Source organism: Plectropomus leopardus, chromosome 23 (genome assembly GCF_008729295.1).
Source record: "Plectropomus leopardus isolate mb chromosome 23, YSFRI_Pleo_2.0, whole genome shotgun sequence".
Lineage (NCBI taxonomy): Eukaryota > Metazoa > Chordata > Actinopteri > Perciformes > Serranidae > Plectropomus > Plectropomus leopardus.
The window spans coordinates 6,995,389-7,018,946 of record NC_056485.1 but is presented as its reverse complement, the minus strand read 5'-3'; the positions used below and the strand labels follow the sequence as shown (position 1 = coordinate 7,018,946).

General features: G+C 39.2%; 1 protein-coding gene across 1 annotated transcript in view; it reads right to left on the bottom strand.

Annotated features, from left to right (window-relative positions):
• dnah2 (dynein, axonemal, heavy chain 2) overlaps window positions 1-5,895 on the bottom strand; it is a 72,619-nt gene extending 66,724 nt beyond the window's left edge. The window contains exons 1-5 of the mRNA XM_042512065.1: window positions 5,715-5,895; window positions 4,395-4,505; window positions 3,689-3,921; window positions 3,357-3,548; window positions 1,449-1,654 (exon numbers count right to left, since the gene is read on the bottom strand). Coding sequence (XP_042367999.1) covers window positions 1,449-1,654; window positions 3,357-3,548; window positions 3,689-3,921; window positions 4,395-4,505; window positions 5,715-5,820 — 848 coding nt within the window. The 5' untranslated portion in view covers window positions 5,821-5,895. The remainder of the gene's footprint in view (window positions 1-1,448; window positions 1,655-3,356; window positions 3,549-3,688; window positions 3,922-4,394; window positions 4,506-5,714) is intronic.
• Between the last annotated feature and the right edge of the window lie 17,663 nt (window positions 5,896-23,558).

The following is a 23,558-nucleotide window of genomic DNA, read 5'->3' as shown; positions in this document are numbered from 1 at the left end:
CAAAGAATCGCCTTTTTGTCAAATCTGCTCATGACATGTCCACTTACAATTTAAAATGTGATTGAGGGAGATTCATGCACACAGTCAGAATTTACTGGTAAATAATGTTCTGCATTATTTTTAACATCAGACTGGAAAACCACTACTCACATGTTCCAAGTTTAACAGTAAAATCATTCTCAGGATGAATTCTGAGCTCCATCATACCAACCGAGGCATGTTTTGAAAAGCAAAAGTCCAAACTTTCATTTCAACAAAATATTATTTTCTGTCTTGTCATTATTACAGTGAGCTTTATATTTGTCACTATAATCAGTAAAATCACAACAAGATCAGTTGTGCATGCTGCAAACAAAAAAAAGAAAATGTGAGGGTGTTTTTTTCTCCAAAGCAGTGTCCTGTACCGGTCAAATTTGCATACCTGCACCCGGCCTGCACCATTAGAGTTTAATGTGAACCAAGTAGTTTCATGTAATTATCTCTAAATGGGTTCATAGAGAAATATAGGTGCAGCGCTGCTCAACAGTGAAGACAAAAGCTTGGGTGCAGGATACTGTGGGGTGTAAAAAGAAATAAAAATGTGATGATTGATACAGATTGCAGAGGCAGAAGCACACACACCATGTTTCCAGTGATTATGCTCACTTTTGTTTCCCTCTGCTCAGGACCAATTTGTTGGCAGAAGATCAGATTCATGCCTCTTCAAAACTCTCAATACTTTACATACAGCTGGCACAGCACGGACACCTTCATTAATTATTTAAATCTTTTTATGAGACACTGATATATAATGATAACTCCCTTAAGCATTGTTATCTAAATACAGGCAATTCCCTTAACCCTATTTTGTATCTGTTTATTTAAAGATATTAGGACGGGATGATATGTACTCCGACATATTTAAAAATTGGTCTTGTTATTGTTCATTGGATTTTAAAGACAATGTTTTTTAGTGGGTTTTTTTTTCAAATATGCAGAGGAATGGAAGAACAGCAGAGTTTAAATACATGAATTATCCTTTATCAATTGTTTGCAAAGCTACATCTGGCAGATCCTCTAGTAGCTGAAGCGCCACTATAAATCAGCCACTAGCTTAGTCTACCACTGAAGTGCAAATTTGAGGTGCTGTATTCCAACATCTGGCATTTTGTGAGTGAAGATCAGTTGTTTTAGAAAGCAGGATGTTTTTTTTCTCTCTCTCTTACCCCTTTTCCACTAACATGGATCCTGTTCCGTTATGGTTTGAACCAGAACATTCCAACCAAAAATAATTAGATTTAGAACCGCAAAAAATGGATTACAGTTACAACCAAAACATGGCAGGTTTTCCTTAACCCAGAGTGTAAACCGATAAATGTCGTAAGTGATTTTGCTACTACTGTTAACTTCTGTTGTGCAATGGGCAATACCCTCCAATGATGCCACGTGTTAGAGTGCAATAGACCTACTTGTTGAATTCATTGCACCATGTGGTGCTCTCAACATCAAGGATGCCCTTTCCAAGAGAGTGCAGGTTCTGTAGGCCACAGTGGAATCTGCCCTCTATTTTCAGGAGGGAGCGGGTGAACTCTGGTCCCTGACAACCACTGAAGCATGGCAGGGCCCTCTGTTGACCATCCTTCCAACGGGCAAATTGATGCTGGCAGTCACATACCTGAGAGGAAGTAAAAGAAAATAATATTACAATTAGCCAACAATACATGCTGTCTCAAGACATATTCATGACCATGAATCACAGGCACAGAGTAAGTAAGATTCTTTTCAGAAGCCACTTTAAGTGCAGAGAAGCAACATGCGGCATCAATTTTATTTGTAAACTTTTTCCTGACGACCCTGTGTCTCATCTCTTTATGTTCTGTCAAAGGCATGAAATGTACTTGAGATGTAGTGTGCAGATGTGTGTTTGCAAATGTGTTAATGTCTCTACATGTGTGAGTGAGGGAAAATTCACCTCAAGGAGCTCTCTGAACCTCTGAATGAAAATATCAACCACCACAAAAATGCTTTTTTGGTCCAGGACCCAGCCTGTTGGAGAATACCTGAAATAAAACAGAGGGGGGAGATTAGAGAGAGACAAAGAGAGAACAAAAGTGGGGAGGAGTTTCAAGAGAAGGAAACAGAAATAAAGAGGCAGATGAGCTATTCAGTATTTTGGAAGTGAGTCTACAAAGGTCATGTTGTCATGTGTTCATAAACAAAGAGTAGGTTGTTACAGTGGCAAACAGCCATCTAGTCATGCTAATCTGAGGGCATGTTTGGCCTAAACAAACCACAATGACATTTTTTAATGACTTTTAACATCCCCACAGGTACCAAGATGACAGCATAATGAGTTCGGAGACAGGTGAGATATCTCGTACTTGTGGTGAATCTTTGAGGTGTGCAGGTAATTGTCCTTCCAGGCCTGGCAGCACTGGATACAGTCATTAAGATTTTGCTTGCTGGAGATCACGTAGCCCTCAAAGATCCTGTCAAGAGAGATGCTCTGCAAGCACAGGCGGATAATCTCATTGCTCATCTGCAACACAGCAAAAAACAAACACTTGTCACAAATTGTAAGCACTGGGGAGACCAAGCTAAAGATACTCAAACAATTCAGTCTGGAGCTGCTCGAGTGGGAGTGGGCCTCAGTGACGATGATGCCTGATCAGACTCGAACAGCTCTAAGGACATACTGACAGGTTATGTGACTTTTTCGTGGAATACATGATTGTTAAAGACCTTAAAGTAACACATCAATTAACTGAACAAAATAGCTGTTAGAGATATGATGAGACTATTGCAGCATGAGTTAGTGTGTCTACAAGAAGTTCAAAGTAATTAAAGTAATGAAGAAAAAGCAAGAAGGCCAATAAAAAAAACCTGGTGTGACTACAGTACTACCAGGTACTCTGATCAGGGTTCCCACAGCCGAAGGCAAGAGGGATTCAAGACTTATTAAGACTTTTTAATGCCACTTGGAGTGAAATTTAAGACCAATTTAACAAACAAAACAAAACAAAACAAAGACAAAAAAACATGAATCCACATTCATTACTTAGGGCTAGGTAAAATTTGGAATATTTATTTTAACATAAAACATAACTTTTTGGTAATGTCAATGCAAGATGCGTTTAGGAAAAAAAAGGGTTACCAATTATTTTAATATTTTACAATGCAAGGTAATACAGAAAGGTGAATAACAAAATTTGACTTTCCATTTATCTTAGCATTTTTAGGACTTTTGAAAGATTTATTAAAGACATTTTAATACCAGTTGTGACAGTTATATACTTTTTGTATATAAATTAATTCAATTCCTATAAAGATTTTAATGATCCATGGGAACCCTGTCTAATGCAGTGAAATCCAGGTACCTTGCGGAAGAGACCAATGATCCTCTCGCTGGTGTTGTAGTGGGGGGAGCTTTCCCAGATGATGCGAATGAGGTTGATAATGTGTCGCAGCTTAGAGGCAACTTGGCTAGGCTTGAGCTGGGAAAGTTCTTCACAAGGCTCCTTCAGTATGGACAGGAAGGACAGGTTTGATTGGGCCTGCTGAGAGCAATACTAGGCAACACACACAGAGGAAAGACGATAATGTGAATGGTGATAATGATGATTATGATTATTATCAATATTTAGTCATGGTAACAAAATATTTCATATTGACATTTTCCAAATGTTAAGCTAGGAAGCTAGCAACGTACCTGTATTTCCTTGGCCAGTTTGCAGAAGCGCTGGACATAGAGAGACTTAGAGAGCTCCAGGATGTTCTGGATGTGCCTGACCCCTGGCTTTTGCAGCTGCTGGCTAATGTTCAACAGCTTGGCAGAGCGAGTCTTCCAGAAGGCTATCTCCTGCAGCGGGCCACAGTTGTCTCTCTTCATTTCTTGGTCATTCAGTAGCTCCTTGATTTGATCAGTCCATTCAATCATCACAACTAAAAACAGCAAGAAAAAATGAGTGGAAGAAAACAGAAATATAGGTAGGGAGAAATAACGATGCAAGGAAAGACAAGTCAGAACAACATCAAAAAAGGTGAAGTATGAAGGAAAATGTTGAAATAAACGCATGGATTTGAGGAGAGAACAAAGTTATGAACGCAAGAAAAAAAGAAGACAAGTGGACAAAGAGAAGAATACAAAAAAAAAAACAATGAAAGAATTGGACTGATACAGGTGAGAGGTTATTAAGAGCCCAGCACCTACTCAAATAAAGTCTGAAAAGAGTCTGAGAAACAGAATGCCAATGCTGCAGTTTCAATGTTTTTTTGAACAGAAACTCACAGACCAAACATCTGTAAGGCTGACCTTTTAGACACAGACCCCACAGAGGTGGATGGAAAAAGAAAGGCACCCCACCCACCCACCCCAGCACCCCCCTATACAGATATACAGAACTCTGCAGACTTACTCTCCATTCTCTGTACAAGCTTCTTGTCCTTGCTGGCCTCCTCTGGGCTGCACTGGAGGCCTTCCATCGGGATGTATAGAACTGTGTTGCCTGTTTTCTTTGACACATCATCTGCTCAAAAATAAAAATATATGACTATATAACTATACGATAACATCAAACAACAGAACATATGCATGTGGCTGGGTGATGTTAGCCATCCTGTGCAGACTGCAGCAACTGACTGAAAATATGATGCATTGCGTACTTTCAATGACCTCTAACGGACCATCCTCGTATGGAGGATCACAGGCCCTACGTACCAGGGCCTATAAAAATATCTTTGCCCTCTGTTTAGATATTATGTAAACTCACCATATACATTCACTGAGGAGCTTAATTAATGGAATCAAATAGCTACACCAGAAAGATGTGGGACTCTAAGAATTAATAATCTTTAAAATGCCTTAGTTTCTTGGTGAACTGACAAATAATTGTGTCATAGAATGAGGGAAAAAAAGGATTTTTATCTAGAATATATTATCTTTATCTTATAATTTGGGAAACACAGTGTTTCCCTTATGTGGATGTATGGGCTTTGTTAACTACCTGCTACCAGAAACCAGGGGACACTTTGAATTAGATTCATTGATCCCACATCAAGGGCAAACATCCCATCATCCCATCCAGGGTCCTTTTAAAGTCATTTTCTTCAAAACCAGCTGTTCTCTCAGCTGCACAGATGGCAGCAAACCACACACCAGTCTACAGGCTCACTAAAATCAGAAAATACTAAATCTATTAGTCTATTTAATGAACGGTAGTCTAGTTGTTTTTATTTATTAATATGTTTCTACCACTCACTTACGCTATATGCGCGTTTGCAGTCAAACTGCGAAGTTCAGTTCTGTGAGCCTTCACTGATCATTATAGATCAAGTTCACAGAATATAGAAACTATGAGATTTGTGGAATAATTGCTGCTAAAAGAGAATGCTCTACACTTGTGTGAAAAAGAGTCGGAGCATAAAAACCTTAGGGGTCGACTTTCTTCACAATGGCATACAGTGAAAAATTGGTAGAAATAGAACCCTTTCTGTTCTGTTAGACAGAAAGTGAGGGCCATCTTAAATGTTTTAAAGGCACTTAACAATCACTGCCAGTGTAGGTTCCCCTTTAATGTTTACTGTACGGAAGAGATCCCTAAAGCGTTGCGATATCAAATCATACTGAAGCAAAGATAACACTCACTCAGGAGTTTATATCATTTTAAAAACTACTGCCTTGTGTGGTGTTTTCAAACAGTGAACTGTATCTCTCTCTTCCCCTCTGAGGTACCCACCTGTGAGGCCGATAAGATAGCAGTGCATGTTCTTGGTATAGGTGTCCTTGATGTTCTTCTCCCTGTAGGTGCTGAGGGCGACTGGGGGGGCATGCAAGCAGGTCATGTCATGAAGCAGCCTCTGGGTGGGGTTGCCCTGCAATGTGCCAAACTGAACAGCCCCATCAAATGTCTCTGCTGTGATGATAGTTCCTGGCATGCGAGTAAAATAGAACAGCTGCTCTATCACCTGTTCCAATAAGAGAAAGTTTTAGGTTGGATGGTGAAGAGAAATAAAAGTATTCCATACATGGAGTTTAATTAAAAAGTGAAACAGAAGTTTAATTTTTAGGAATATAAACAAAGGTGTTTAAAAAACTTTACTCTGATGGATTGTGCAAATATGTGAACATTAAACTATTCATTACAATGTATAAAAAGGACTACAAGTGGGGAGGACAGTGTGCTTTACTTGTATGGGCATGGAGTACTCCACCCGCAGCTTGGCATGGGTGTCCACATAGACCACCATGGTCGTGATGGATGTATCCACAATATATTGATCCACAATCCTCTCATTCTCCTCTGTCCACAAGTCTTCAGTTACACCACAAGGAGCCACACAACGAATAAACAACTTCCATAGAGATGAAAAGAGAGGTCAAAAGACACAAGGAAAGAGAGAAAAGTGAAAGGTGGTTATTTAGTGGGACAATGTCTGTGCACATCACCACAAAGATATGAGACAAATAAAAATCACAAATTGAAATCAATGAATGATCCAGCTTTACCAGACGAATGGTCTTAGTGTATTCTTCCTCCATTGCTTTCAAAGCTTCCACACTGAAGCTTTTTTCTTTCTGTGAACTGACGCATGTAACATTAGGCACAAAAACACACAAGATGCATTAAATGCAGTAACACATATAGACACTAATCCATAATATTAAACTTTAACATTTTACTCTCATTATTTTGTTCGTTCTCATTAAAAAATACTAAACCCTATCACGTTTTTTCTTCATACTTGTAACTTTTTGTAACGTTAACGTCAGAGGAAATGTATAAAGTGGCTTTTGAGTGAAGACTGTCGTTAGCTTAAAAACAGTGTAGCGTTAGCCTGCTAGCTAGCAAACTTGTAGCAACTTGCGCGAGCTTAATTCACTGACCTCTGGGGTAACAAGCGCAGCCGTTAAGTCCTGAAATACATGACGACTGCCAAATTCAACTATTTACTCTGCAACAACAGCATTAAAATATTTCATCAGTTATTCGTCGTAAGCCGCGTTAGTTTTCTTTTATCTCTTCCTTTACCAAACCTAGAGCTACGTCTCTGGTTAAACCTGTGGCTTCAGTGTGCATGTCTCCATGGTAACGTCTGGTTGCCTCGGTAACCCCGGAGTGGGGTCGCGCACGCTCACGACCGCGTGCTGGAAGAGTGTTTAGGGTTTGCAAGGACGTTTTCAACACTGTTCGAGTAACATCTTGACTTATGTTGGTAGTTGCATCTTTGATGGGCTAATTGCAGTGTTTGCTGCCAATAAATATAGGTGGTATTGCACACGGTCATGCAGGTGTTCAGGTAACAAAATGACTTTACCTTAAAGGGATAGTTCAGATTTGTTAAAGTGGGATTGTATGGGGTACTTAAATACTATACGATTCTAAATATAGCATATGCTTAAACTTTGTTGCTGACCCTAATTACAGCACTACGTGGCTTAACAGCTTCCATGACAGACTCCAGCCTTCTTCTCCAAACTTGCATGACTGACATCCACTGTATGTAATACACTGACTATGCAAATTTGTACAAGATCAATTTAAAAAATCTAAACCTTCCCTTTCAACAAACTCCATTGGCCACACAAACACACATGGTTCAAAGACAAAAGTTACTCCAATAGGCCATATAACGCCTCTCATAAGAACATTAAGTGATAAAAGACATTTCCTTGCTTCCATGCAGATAAAACTGACCACAGCCACACATCATTTAGAAACTGCTGATTGGTTAAAATATTTTTATATGGTCATGTTTGGGGTTTCCAGTCAATTGAAAATGCTTCTTCAGCATGACTTGCCTAATTTATATGCAGGCTGCTTTTTAATTTAATCAAGAAAACCCAATCTGGCAGATCTGAGAACGAGATAAGATTATTGTGACCATGTGAACATTTAGCCTAATTTAAATTTGTTGGATTATTGTAGTGCAGGAACCTTTTAATATTGACTAACAAACTTTTGTAGCTCCCTTTTATACCTTTTTTTTAAATTTATTTGGTTGTCATACTGTTTCATGAAATCTTTCACAGCAGGTCAAGAAGAAGAACTGAAGAAAATCCCCCCTAATGCTGACTGAAAAATTGTAATGTCATTATTGATATAGATAATTTGTAAAGAGAATGAGATGCTGGAAAGTCTAGCAGTCTTACTTTACCAAATAATTAGCTGCCCTGGTTCGCCATCCAGTGGCAGATTGACTAAATTGCAGCAGGTACACAAGGGGAAAAGTGTTGAAAAAATAAAACTCAGTAAGGATGTGCAGCATGCTTCCCGCACCACCAAACCATTATTTTTCATCATATATTGTTAATGATTGTGTAATATTAATATAGTAATTTATAATACTTAGCTGATTTATGAGTAAGCCTATATATCACAGTATTTTGTGGTACTTTCCATAAGAAATCGTCCTCTTCCTTTAAGACTGTGAGTCTATCTTGCCTTTTATGTGCAATCCAAAATCTGCTGGGGAGGTACTGCACTAACTATTACAGTTAAAACACTGTAATAGTAGAAAATCTGCCAAGCAGTCCATTTCCTTTCCTGGCCACAGATGACACAGTTCCCTACAAGCCCTCTCCCCCCCAAAAGAGCAACTGTATTCAACATCCATAGCGTGTTTAGGTGATTCGTTTGCCTATGGGCAAGAGAGGACTGGTAAACTTATCACTGATCGTGCATCTCTGCACAGGCACCATCGCATTTCTAAATGATTGCATGGCTCCTTTTCCTCCTCTCACTTAAGCATCTCATAAAAAAGTAGTGGCATCCATATATAATAAAGGTACAAGGTACAAGGTAGATTTATTGTCATTTTTCTTGAACATGGTTTGAGAAGAAATGAAATTTAAGTTGACCCTTAATACTGCTCCATCTTTTGGCGTTGAAGGAGGAGTTGAGGAGTCTCACTGCCAGGGGAAAGAAGCTGCTTCATAGATTTGTAGCAATATGGCATTTTTCTAAAGCATAGTAGCCATAAAACATACAGTATTCTAGTAAATTTGTCAATTCTTATTCACTTACTTGACCATTAATTTGATAAATAACTCATTATAAATGATGCATCTAAAACGTTTCCACAGCTTAAGCTTTGATCCGTAAAAAAAAGCCTCAAAGTCTGATATTTTTGTTACAAGCAGGCCTGAGAATAAGCCAATTTGAATTTGAATTCTGCATGTTGCTACAAGTGGCCCCCTCCATCTCCCACCCAGCCAGAGACCACCAGTGTACATACACACACTCACACACACACACACACACACACACACACAAACACACACACATACAGACTTGGGTTTGATAAAGAGGCTCTTAAACCCTGAGGAAGTTCGTGTTCGGTCTTTCAGGGGGACAATCCTTACGTCTGAATACAACCTTGAACTCCAGCCCCCCTCTCTCTGGTTCCCCTCTCTCATTACTGGACCATTCTTCCTCCCGGCTCACTTTCTCCAGGGTCCTTCTCTTGTTTTTCTCTCCCTCCCTTTCAGGGGTTTGGGCTGAGTCCTTTTCCAGTGGCGAAGTCCGAGGCTTTCTCTCTCACAACGCCGAGCGACTCCAAATGTCTTGTGTGCAAAGCTTCATTAGAATTCATTTGTTTGAATAGGTTCATTTCTCCTTCGGTCGCTCCCTCCCTCTGTCCTCTTTCTCAGCTTAGGGGGAAATGCATATTAGCATAAAAATATCCTTTACCTCACCTTGATTAACTGCATTGTTTGCATGTGTGTGTGTGTTATTACTGTGTGAAAGTTAGTGTGTATCTTTGTGTGTCAAATCAAGGATTGATGTCATTTTTTGAACAAAGGAAAATATTCCATTGTAGTTCAAATATTTAAGATTAGCAGTAACATAATTCCTCCTGTTGACATTAAGTGATGGCAGTGAATGGCCTGCTCAGCAAGAACACTGTTTCCCTGGTCAGTGACGTTTGCCATATGGTAAAAACATGATGAGCAGGTGGGACAGATGCACAGTCTGGACTGAGGTCCTATAGATCAGTGAATATATTGGATGCAAACACACGTGTACGTGTCGACAAGAAGGATGAAAACACCTTTGCAGACCATACATCCCTAATCTCTTCTGGACATGCTGTATAACTACTGAACATACAAACACGCATGCAGCAGAGCCTTGTGAAAAGATGAGATCCAAAATGGCCGGAAACAGAGAAGCAGGCAGGCCAAAATTAAAGCCATGAGTCTGTGAGCTCAGAACTAATGACAGGCTGCCATGCCAAGGAGGGGTGGAGAAGAGAGGGATGAAGGGATGAATAAGGGCACAGAGTCTATGAGGGGCTGTTGTTGCTGAGTAGACCAGATGAGCCTGAAGATATACGGCATCACTTAGTTAAATGAGAAACGATGGGGGAGTCGATGAGAGCCACAAATTGAAAGAAATTCCAAAAAGAGAGAGAAATGGAGAGTTGTCTTGTTTAGAAGTGGTCAGTCGGGTAGAATAGAGAAGCTCAGCTGGAGGCAGCAGCCTTAATAGCTATCCAATATTGCTGTAAAGGGAAATAGATACACACACAGAGATTCACATACGGTACATCGAGTGGTAATAAGCCATTGGCCAGAGCACAATGAGCTCAGGGTCTTTTTCGGAAAGTGGAGCAGGCCTTGGAAGGTTTACTTTGCTTATTACACTATGATTAGTCCACAGACGGTGGTTTTGTTCGGCCACTGAGGGCCAAGGTATACTCCACCTGATGAGCAGCCACTCACACACACACACACACACACACACACACACACATGCAAACACGTGTCTGCATACATGCTTTCAAGAACAGCCCATAATGAGGACAGAATCAGACACTTGAATATAAACACGAACTGCCCTGACTGACCCCAGCTCAGTGGACACACACATTCCACTGAGTCATACACTAAACCCACACACACAAAAAAGATATACACACATTTGTAGCCAGAATCTTTGGTAGCCCCTTGACCCCGGCTGACAGCACCCTGTGTTCTCTCCCCGCTGTAAAGAGAGGTCCAGTGATAATGAAGCCAGAATGGAGTGTTCGGACAGAATTACAGCTGGAATGCTGCCAGAGCCCCATCACTGTGTGCATATCTGTGTGTGTGTGTGTGCAGTTGGACAGAGGAGAACAATAAGTGTGTGTCTGTGCAGCCAGGCAGAGTGATGGATAAACACACCTTTAATAACAGCCCAGTGAGTCAGTACAGAGACGGGCCTGCAGCTGTTTGACTGGCTAAAGAGAGTCGAGCAGATCAGTACTGATTAGATCATAAAAATCAGTTCCTTATATTTAACATTCTATCCAGGATTTTCTTTAAAAAAAAAAAAAAAAAACTTTGCAGAAACTCATACAGAAGTAATCCCTCTCAGTCATCTCTTATGACCCACTGAAAGTGCCCTCTGGAATATTTTTCTGCAGAGACTGTGCTTGTACATCAACAACATCAACCTCCGAGCTTGTGAGACAAGCTTCGACCAATTTTAAGTCAAAGTGAAAAACGCTCCCTTTTTTACACTGCCTACTGTACCTGGTATTTACTGTAAAATGTTTTTTTTTAGTTTATTTTTATGGGCTTTTTGCCTTTATTGATAGGATAGATCAGATCAAGTGTGAAAGGGGAGAGAGAGGGGATGACATGCAGCAAAGGGCCGAGGCCGGTATCAAACCCACGGCTGCTGCGACGTGGACGTAGCCCTTTATACATGGGGCGCCAGCTCTGCCAACTGAGCCACCGGGCACCCCCTTTAAAATTATTCTTAAATTTAATTTTAGATCATTTTAAATAATCTTTTTATCTCTGTACCCTTTTTTCTACCCTTATACAATTTTTATTGATTTTTACATCAAAAAGTAAATCTTTCAGTAATTATTTTTACTTTTTATATCATTTATCTTTATTTCTTGTAAATCTGTATTCTTTATTATGTTTTTTTTGCTCTGTAAAGCACTATGAATTGCCATGTTGTATAAAATGTACAATGCAAATAAAGCCGCCTTGCCTTACCTTTTCTGTATTTACTTTGTATTTTCTGTGTTTGGGCGTTTATGGGCGTGTACCCTCACAGCACAAAGGTAAGGTGGGGGCTTTATAAAAAGGTAGGGACCAGATGCCACATTGTTAGCAGCTTTATCAGTAAAATGTTAAATGATGGCACACTACAGAAAATTTGGGTTTCCATAAAGTGTAAGTGTGTTGAAAATGGAAAAAACCCAAGAATATAAAGGCTGTAGCAGTAAGAGAAGCTGTAGCTTCCCATGTTTTGCTACCACTTTAAAAGCATTGTTTCTTTATACTTTAAATCCTGACTCAGCATTGGCTTTTTGTCTAGTTTTATTCGAGACTACTCATTCTCCAAAGAGCAGCTGTCTCAATATTATTGATCCAGGCACTACTTCATTGTAGTCTGTGTCTGCCCACTTTATGAAGTGAGATAAAAAAATGAAGGCAGCAAGTTAAGGAGTCGTGTCAGTATGAGGAGTGGGAAGTTGAGAATCAAGTTTGTAAAAGAATTAATTAAGAAAAAAGGCAGTAGTAGCCTTGGAAGATTAGAGGAATGTGTCCATGCTGTGTTTGTGTGTGTGTGTTTGCAGTGAGGATATTGTACCTTCTCCCACAGTGCTGATTCACAGGCCTCGCAGATGCGGTGAAAGGTCTCCTTCAAACTGGATGACATCACCACTAAGCCTTTGATGACTTTTTTCCAGCTCCACCAGGGAGAGACTAACAAACACAAACACACACTTTCAGCTGTCAATATGTCATCCTAAAGAAATACTTCACCCACAAAAAAAAAAAATCCTTTTCTCACATCGGGGTGAATGAAAAATCCAAAACCCAAAGCAAATTCTTGATGAATTTAAGAAAATGGGCTGCCGCATTAAACAACAAAACTACATCAAAAGATATGTTTACAAGCTCTCACACAAGTCATGCAGTATAATCAAAGTCTCATTTATCGAATCACATGCTCAGTACTTCCCATACACATTCATTTTTGCTAAAATTGTACTATTTAAACACATGCACATCAACAGTCTCATGCACAGTCTAGCAGTGTCCCTGAGCGAGCGTGTGTGTTAGAACTCCGCTCATTGGAAAGCACAGGCAGAGTTCAAACGCACACACTTGACCAGATGCTATACTTGTATGAGAATGTGTTTTGAATACAGCTATTATGGATATGTTTGGTGAGACCTGAGCATACGACAGGAAAATGTGACTGTGGTAACGCTGCATGAGTTGTCTCAAAGTGTGTAAACAGATGCTCTGGCATAGTTTTGTTAAACATGTCCCTCAATTACTCCCATTTATAAAGAACTTTCTTTATTGTTGGATCTTTTCTTCACTAAGCATGCAAAAACAAACTTTTCTTCACAAATTCAGTGTAACACAGGGTGAGCAACTGATATACAAATGATAACTTTGTGCATTAAGTATTCCTTTAACTCACATTTACAGTGGAAATTTGGCTACCCCCTGTGTGTAATCAGGATCTATTGTAATTGTACAGTGATCCGTGAGTGTTCTCACAATAGAGGAAAAAAGTTTAAGTAGAAACATGTGGTCTATCCCTCTCTGGTAACTACTGGCAGTTCTCAGAGATACATTGATGTATCAAATATTATTCCACATTCTCTAGATTATTAATATTGTTTATTCAATCAGTCTCCGGATTTCTTACCTCATGTAACGGCATGTGGCACACATCATGTAAACTTTCTATTATTTTAAACTTCACACTTACCTGAATATACATATGTCTGCAAAGTTTTTATTTAATAATGGCCACTGCCTTTTTATCACCCATTCATAAAAAAAAACAAAATAACACACATGGGCAAGATATATTAAACCAGGGGTGCCCAAACTTTTTTTGAATAGGGCCAGATTATATATATATATGAATATACCTGGATGCTTCTCGCATCAAATTGGTAGTAATTTACAAAAAAATAACACCTCACAAACAAGGCAAACACAAGTGTTTCATCATTCAGTAAAAATGTAATTAACTTTCTACTGCTCCTGAAAGCAGCGGTCCTTACTGTCAACTTTATGTTTCTTTGCTGTGTCCATGTACTCAGTCCATTTGCTTTTTTACTGTCTGTTACTGTTTATGAAATCACATTAGCTCCTACTTGATGCATGTCAACAAGCTGTATTATAGTTCTGCCATTGTGTGGTTAAGGGAAAAAATGCAAAGTAATCTTGCTTAAGTAATCAATATTGTTTTGCAGTCCACAGTTTTTGCAGTCAAAAAGAATAGGTGAAAAGGCAACTCTTATGTACAAGATGAGGCATATGTTTGTCCTACCTGACCATAATAACAATAATAACATAATAACATGAATAATTTGTGGATGATACTGATGCATTTTTTTAAATCTCAAAATCCTTTCAACTGGATGACACAGAATCTTGACATTTTATTTTCTTAATTAATTTGTTTTGGCAAAAATGCATCACACAGTAGAATGAAAATATTTCAAATGAAGTAAATCAATTTTTACAACTACTTGCCATGGTTCTGTCTAAATATTTTGGCGTTCATTATGCTGAGGCATTCCTTTGGTTTCACACCTTAATCATGTCATGACAGCTGGATCAAGCGACGACAAAAAAATCCCAAAGACCTCAATTCACCTGGCGTTTTTGTAAATAACAAATTGCATTTTATCTGCTTTACCACCGGCATGCCCCAGCCTTAAATCTTTTCAAAGTGCTTGGTTAGAAATGAAGTGAGGGGACACGAGTGCCTGTGCGCATTCGTGTAAGTGATTAAATGAAAAAAAAGCAATGACTAAGTGTTCCTGTCAGTGTTTATCAGGGTGGCACTGTGTCTATATTTCCAAGTGTGTGAGAAACTGATTGTCCACTTGGTGGTGCTGACACTCTGTGACCACCAGGAGCTTCAGCAGGGAGCTGGAGGTGGCCTCTGTCAGCTGTTGTGCAGCCGCAGTGCGCTTCATCAGAAAAATGTTTTTTTTTTTACCTCAGTGGCCCAATGCATTAAGACACAAATACATATTCACATTTCTTTAAATAAAATAAATATGCTACCTTCATGCTAGGTTTTTTTCATATGACTTTTAGGAGCAGTTCATAAGCGACAGAAATGTGTGTGTGTGTGTGTCAGTGTCTTACCTGAATAAGGGCGTGTTTACAGCTGCATCACAGAAGAAGCCATTGATGTATGTGGTAAGTCATCTGTTACATGACCTCCATAGCTGACGCCAGCGATGAGGTACTTCAGCACATCCCACGGAAATCTCCTTGTACTCATCCATGTATAGACTCAGCAGACTCTCACTCACCTATTGAGAGGGGGGGGCAGCAAGGTGATGTTTTTGAAATATAAGAGACTTTGAAATATAAGACCAAAAAGTTAAGATTCTCTAGACAGTAACCATAAAGACAGAATGGAGAGGAGGACATTTTCACAAAGGCCATTAGTAGGATTTAGTCTCATACATTTGAACTAGATTGTCATTATACATTAATTTAACTGGCCCTCACTCTGACAGCATATAAAATGGCCTTTCTGCTCAAGATAAGTCTATATTGCGTTATAGAGCAGATTACTGACAAAGGAAGCATCAGCCACGCATAAATTCCAATCAATCATCGCCGTCATAACCACAACCACATCATAGTCATAGCCACTCAATCATTAAGCAGTTCCATCAACATCTTCAGCGCGCTGATGGCAGTCCATCCCAGCCATGATGGCAGATACGCCAATAACTGTCACTGTTTAACTGTTTGCTACACTGTCAGACGAGGCTCTGACTTCAAAGTCAGAATCGCTGAAGCCAAAGACAATAACCCTCATTTATCAATCTAACATGCAAAGTAGTGCAGATTTGAGAGCACAAATCATCTTATGATAGGGTTAACGTGACACGTTCTTATCACGCCGATCACAGTGTAGGAATGATTGGGCGCTGATAAATCTGGCTGCTGAAAACATTTAAAGAGCATTTAAACAGAAGATTTCCATGATCATTTCCAATGTATAACATGAAAACAACTGTATTCTTTGCTCTGAACTTTAATTACTGTATGAAAATTTGACAGCAAGCTTTTCCAATTTCTAATAGTTGATTATGTTCATATTCACTTGAAATACTCACAGTACATTGCCCTTTATTAAACAGTAGCTTTACAAGTACTAAGATTATTTTAACAATTAATTTCATTAAACACAACAAAATTCTTGACTGAATTTTTTAAAAAACATTTAATGATTTTACTAATTCCATGACATTTCCAGGCTTTTCATGACTGCGGGAACCCTGTTTAAATATTTTGCCTGAATAGATTCGGGAGTTTATGACATAGAGAGGCATCATATGACCAAGAGGAGAAACTTCTTTGAGCTAGAAATGGAAACACTGACATCCCAATTTCATCAATTGGTTCTTTTTGGCAGCCTGAAAAGTGGCATTCTAGCATGACAGCGGTCATGTTCATTCACGTCCTGACAGTGATGGTTGCAGTGTGATAACCATGGGGAGAGCGATGTTTGGGATTGCATTTCTGTCTTCCATAAATGTAGAACACTTTGCAAAAGTCTTAGGCCACCTTAAACTTTGTTATTTTAGCAAAGTTATAATGATCATACATATTTATTTCTCAGTTGTCTATTTACTAAAATACAACCAGAACATACAAGAAATATGTATATTGTATTAAAAACACAAATATTTAGAGTAATACAACTTCAAAAGTTTCAAATATGTAGTCCGACCTCCCTTTCCATTTAGCATGTCTTTAACTCTCCACAGCAGACAATATGAGATTTACAAAACTAATGTTCTGGTGTATTTACACCATGTTGCATTTAAGACATATCCAAAGCTCAACATTGATTCATCCATTGTCACAGGTGTATAAAATCTGTATGAATGGACAAAAATTCCCACAGACACACTTAATGCCTATGAATTTAGAATGAGATGTCATAAACGCTCCTGTAGGTGTAATGTATAGGTGGCCCAATACTTTTGTCCATATCGTGCACCTTCTGTTATGGTAGTATAATTCCATGTTTCAAACTAAATATTGACTTGAGTCTGAAGAAACCATTTTGTTTTGACTTTTTTGGTGTTTTCATGCATTGTACATTCTTTGTTTGTATCTTAATAAAGAGACTAAGAAATAAATATATATAAATCCTCATTACAACTTTGCTTAAACAACAAATCTATGGTTGACTTTTGCACACTACTGTACATGTGCACTGTACTGTCAATTTATATTGTTTTGTTGATATTGGATTTTATTTCGGACCTAAATAGAATAAAAATAGATATAACTATAATGGCTTTTGGACACCTGATGTCCACTGGTGAGGAGCTAAAATTGGAAGTTTTAGTGGGGCTTTTATACCTTTAGCTGATCCACCAGCTTGTCTAACTCAGGCATCCAGGAGAGAGAGGGGTGACTGGTCTCGGTATGGACAGCTCCTGGTGCTGAAATGATGTCTTATACTCACATAGTAGAAGAAGAGCAGATTAAACATACAGACAGGAAACGTGGGGAGCAAGAGAGAGGTACGACATGCAACAAAGGTCCCTAACCAGGATCAAAGCAGGACTGTTGCTTTGATAAAGTACGTGTCTGAACCACTGGGTTGCCTGCCTCTTTTCTTGGAAATTCTTGAGCAACATGCCTTCTTTATTTTAAGCAAGTGCTGTCTTTGACTGTATCCAAGCTTAATGAGAAACCTAATGATCAGTGAAGTGCAAAATGTACAGTATACTGCAGAGTGTAGAGGTCCTAGCAGGCCTACGCATGTGCCATAACTTGTTTAAGAAATGTAGCCATTTTCTCTAAAGTGAAGAAACTGGCTCCTGGGATGACCAAACAACAATTAGGTCAATATAAACATACAGAAGGATGTTTTATTTAAACAGTATGAAATTATTGCTCTATTAGAACATACAATGAGGAAACAGTAACGGCTGATTCTTAACTTAGTTGGTAGCTGTTAAGTTGGCAGTCAGCCTTGTGCCTCCTGTACCCATGCCATTATTGACTGTGATGCATCTAAGGAAAAGAACACGGAAGACATGGAAGGGTGAAAATGAATCAAAAGAAAGACAATAAAAATTGACTTCCCCAAACAAACACATTGCTTGATGTATAACAGTGACATTTCCCTAGTTGCAGAGAGGCGTGTCTGAAAGGCAACAAACCATAGAAACTGACAGTCAGGCCTCCACTGGTATAATAAATAGCTGCAAATCATGCTGATGAGCATGAGGGAGCAGGAAAACAGTGGGTCGATACGGTGACTGAAAGATTCATCTGAATAAACCAAATCAATCAAATATTCATCAAGTATTTTGTGCACTTTGTCAAGCGCAAATGACACTGGAGCCTAAAAGAAACACTTGAGGGAGAGAAAAAAAAAACAAAAACACTGCTAAGCAACAGAACAAATAAAAGACAGAAGAGCAAGGCGGACGACAAAGCAGAAATGGTTTGTGCCATTCTTGACGCCCTCATCTATAAAGCTCTTGGAGATAGGGGCCTGTTTCTGGAAGTGCTCGCTTATACCAGAGGCCTCAGCCAGCTCTAACAGGACTTCTGCTGGGCGGAAAGACGATCAGAGTGTTGCTGCTGGATTTGTCCACAACCTGGGGAGAGGAAAAAGAGCAGAGTCAGCAAAGGACAAAGAATGGATGAGCAAACAAGGTGCAACTCTCTTGACACCGAGTGGAAACAATGTGATGGACTTTGTGAGATCCATACAGAATTACACGACACTGACAGACAATGTCTGTTTATTTTAAAGTTGATACAGTTCTCAACTTAAAACTCAACAGCTGAGACTTACAGCACCATTGCCTCAGTCTCTAGTGGCCATTTTAGCCATCAAATTGGGGCTTATAGTGGAATGTGAGTGGGCTCAGTCAGACAGGCAGAAACAAAGAGAGAGCCAGCAACACGGATAGAAAGGAAGAACAAGACAGCAGAAGAGACACGGATAGATAGGATAACAGCTGACACTCACAGCTTGTAGAGAAGTAGAGAGCGGGCGGCTTTACTAAGTGGTAAACAATAAACAATGAGGGCGGTAACGCAGAAGGAGATGCCGTGCTGACGCAGAGGGCTCAAAGCATCTTCTGCAGCTCATTACAGCTATCATAAGAATTACCTAGAACGTTTTAAGAATGACCCAACTGTGGAGATGCCAGTGATTAGACAAATGGGTCCTATAAACTATCACTCTGAGGTAGCTTGTAATTTACAGCCTGAGTCAAGTGGTTAGTAATAGGAAGAGAGAATAGGATGAGGACTGTTTTGCACATTCCTGACTTTTTAATTAGTTATGGAATTATGCTTAGTTGATTTTTGCTATGAAGGCATGAAGGTATGTATGTAAGCACTGCTGTTCAAGTAGGTGCATATAGTTTTCTTATAGTTTTTGGTAGTTTTTAAAAATTATTATTAGTACTATTACTATTATCATTTCATTAATCCATTTCTTTTTTTTAATTGTTGTTCTTATGAAACTAAGTGGAAAAGGTAGCGAATACATGATATAATAAGGGTATGGAGAAGGAGAATTGGGTTTGAAAGGGTTAGCGTGTTAGGGTTAGGGTCCAATAAGCTTTACTTAACTTATTGTATTTTCCGTTGCGGATATGTAACTGTGAAACTTTCATGGAAGTCGCTGAGTTAATACGAGTCACGAATCATGACCCTACATCATTAACTGAGCTAGATAAACACCAGACTCTCCTCTAAGCTGAGGGGAGAAGAAATCTTGGCAGCGGCAAAATCCTCCTGTGATCACATTAATATTGAGCTCAACTTTGTCAAATCTAATTCCCACTGATGGAATAAAGTGAAGGAAGTGAGTGACACATATCCACAAACCCACACACTCGCTTGCTCTCTTCTCCCTTCAGTCAAGCAGCCATGAATAGATCCTTAGTTGTCAAAAAAAGTGGAGGAGAATACATGTATTCATCATCACCAGGGTATAATATATACACACTGGCAGGGGGCTGTTTTCTTAATCAAATACAGAAAGCATACAGCTGTTCTCCATTGTCAAGCAAAGCCTTGAAACTTTTCAGTGCACAGCAGGAAACGCACAATGAAGACACCAACACACACACAAGCTGCCTTTCTCAAATACTTATACACCTGCTCTCACACCTGACGTCAACTTTATTGCAGCTGGTGGGAAAATTATTCTCACTGCCCCAGTAAAACAATACAACCCTGCAGCAGGGCACACAAACCTGGTGGTGAAGGTCGAAATTGGGCAGCCTATCCCGCTCTATGATGCCCCAGCTCGTCGTCCATCTGAACTGCTTTTCAACATCAAGTGGTCCTCATATGTCTGCCCAATTCAGTTTATTAATTAAGACACAAAACAGTCAAACAGCTTACATCTTGTCCATGGATACTGAAAAATTTACTGGAAAGAAAAGGTAGGTATGTAGAGGTTATCTTCAGACTGACGTTGGAAAACACATTGCACATGATGGGGCTGTCTTTGCGGGGAAGCGTAACTTTTTTATGCTTCTACATTTGAATACACAGTGGAATTCGTCTTGGGGCATTAAGTGTGTGTTCCAAGTCTTTGAAAATAAAAGATTGCTCTGTTGGATTATCTCAAATCAAATCAGATGAAAACAAGATGTCTGTGTGTGTTCTGTGTTTTCTTACCAGTCCTCCTCTGAGGAAGACGCTGGACTCATCCGTGTTGAGTTGGCACGCGTCTGGAAGCTGAAGAGCAGCTCAGACGATGGCACAAGTACCTGCAGAGAGTAAATACACACAGTGTGATGTACAGTGATGCTAAAGAATCACTGTATATCTCTAAGGACCGTGCACCCAATTGCCACAGGAATCTGAGCGGTTGAGAAAGAATAACAATACTATAAGTTGAAAGTACATTTTATATAAATAGTGTTTCGGAAAACAGCAGGTCCAAAGTGCTTCACGGTTAATAATATAATTGCTTAATAGTCCACAGCTTGAAAACAGCAGGTAAAATACAATTCAAAATGGAAACAGATACTCAGTTATACAAGAAACATAACAAACAAAACAGATTTAAAAGACAAAACATAATGAAGTGAATTACAAGCTTATGAAGATGCCAGCCTTTATAAGCTGCTTTTTAAAAAGTTTTTTTAAATGTGGTACACACTCAGCTGACCTGACAGTGAAGGAAAGGTGATGCCATAGAGCTATTGGAGCTAAAATGATATGTAGTATGGTCCCTCTTTGTTTTGAGCCTGGACCATGGGATGTGTAAACTGACAGATGATCTGAGTAATCTTGGTGCAGAGTACTGGATTATAAATTCAGATATATAACATATACAGATTGTGCAGTTACTGCAAGAACATAGTATGCCATGTTGCAAGATCAAAGGACACAAGTTATACTCCAGATTTCCTAGGTTGGATCTAAAGTTAATGTCATGTGACTCCTTTTCTCCTCCAGACTGAAGTCATCATTTATGTTAAAAATTCATGACACAATCCTGAGTTACTGCATGAAGGGAACATGAGGCTGCTGTGTGTTACATTACATTTGAAGAAATCATAAATAACATTTTAAGTTTTAAGTAAGTATGTAACTGTATATTTGGTTGTTTTTCATTTATTATCTCATCAAGCCCTAATCAACCTAACAGAACCCAGCTACACAAACCAGTGCCATACAAACTGCCAAAGATAACAGGGAGACTAAAACAACAAAGATTTAACAGACTCAATAGCTCCAAAACATAATCAAGACAAACACAAGTGTCACAAGGTCTAGTGACAAACAATATTACTGTATTTTAAGCCTGATGACACTGTCATTGCCCCCAGACACGTGGATGCTAACGGGGCTTGTGACGCTTCAACCAAGTACATGCAGTTTGGTTATTAGTACTGCCTAAGGTCTAGTCATGGTGCTCTTTGTGTGAGCATACTGGCAGTGCCAAAGCTTTTTCCTGTAATTTTAAGAACACGCTGACTTAGAACAAAGTCAGAGCAAAAAGTTTGATCCCAGCAGAGAGCTTAGGAGAGGTTGAGTGAAGGAAAAGAAAGAAAGGTGGAGAGGCAGAAAAGGGGAACAAAGGAGAAGCAGCTAATAGTTTGGAGGATCTAGGAATAAAAAATTTATAGGGTAAAATAAGGTTCCTTTAGTCCATCCGTCAGCATTGCTGCAGTGGAAATTAGTCTTTGCTCTAGTCTGCTCTCCACCTCCACAGTGCACTCCTACTATACCCTGTTGTGTTGAATAGTTATTCTCCTCTGAATCTTTTGTCGGTATTCTTGGTTTGCAAACTTTGCATGTCTTTTTTTTATTTTGTGTCAATTGTTCCTACTGCATTTTTCTCAAGTCTGTATAACAATTCACAAGTGACTTTGTTTTATATTGTATTTTGTAGTGTGAGTTTGGGAAATGTTTCGGTGTAAAACAATCTATAAAAAAACAGCAATATATACCACTCTGTAACAGAGTACCATGCGAGTCTCATTTGTCTCGAGATGTACATTTATGCCTTGCAAATTTATTCTCAAATGTTTCCTCCCTTAGCTCTCCCCTTCCTCTGTCTGTCCTTAGCTTTTTAAACCTCTTTTTCTACTGACCTCAGCACTCCTTTTCATCTTCAATGAGCCCCCATACCCTAACTTTTCTTTTCTCTTATCCCTCTTTCTTCTCCATACGTCCTCCTGCGGTGGCTTCTTGCAGTCCCTCCTCCAATGTCTCTCCTTCACTTGTCTTTTTCCCTCCTCCCTCACCTTATTTCTTCTCTTTCCTCCTACTTCTTACATGCTCCTCCCTCTTCCCTCTTCATCTTTTACTGTCCTCCCACTGCCATCTACTCAGATCCTCATCTCCCTGTACTCCCACACTCTCCCAGCATCAATCCAATACAATGCAGACCAAAAAACATAACACAAAGATAATCATAAACAGTTGTAGTAGTGTTTGACTACTGGAAAGATGGTCTTTTCACAAAACCGGGCTTTTATGCAGTAAAAAGGTGCAAATAATTTTATAACAGGTGCTATATGACTAAAGAAAACCAGAGGAAAAAGGCTGGATTCACTTTTGCTCAAGTAGTAGAAATCCTACAGCTACCAGAATGCACTACACTACACCAGACCAACAATCTAGTGGGTGGCATAATGCCAGCTTTTGACACGTTTTTTTTGAGTTAGTTAAAATATGTTTAGAAAAAAAAAATGAAATACTAAGTTTTACCATTTGAACTTAGCATGGTGCCCATTTTCTGTTAAAAAAATCTCAGATTTCAGCCAAACAGTGCACTAAAACGTGTCTCTGAAGACATTTTAGGCAAGAAACAGGCAGTAAAGTAACAGAATTTTGTACTTATATTTGACCAGCCCTACCTAGTCTTACAGTTGGATATGAGCTTGGTCTGAGTTTGAGAGAATGAGAGAAAGGGGCATCTCTCGCTCAACAGTGGAAAAGGGCAGTGAAAGTGAAGAGGGCAGTGGAAAGATGGAGGGACCACAGTTCATTTACACATAGTGCCCACATTGTTATGATAAAAAGCAGGTTGGAAACTGGCAAAGTGTCACTTTAAGAACAA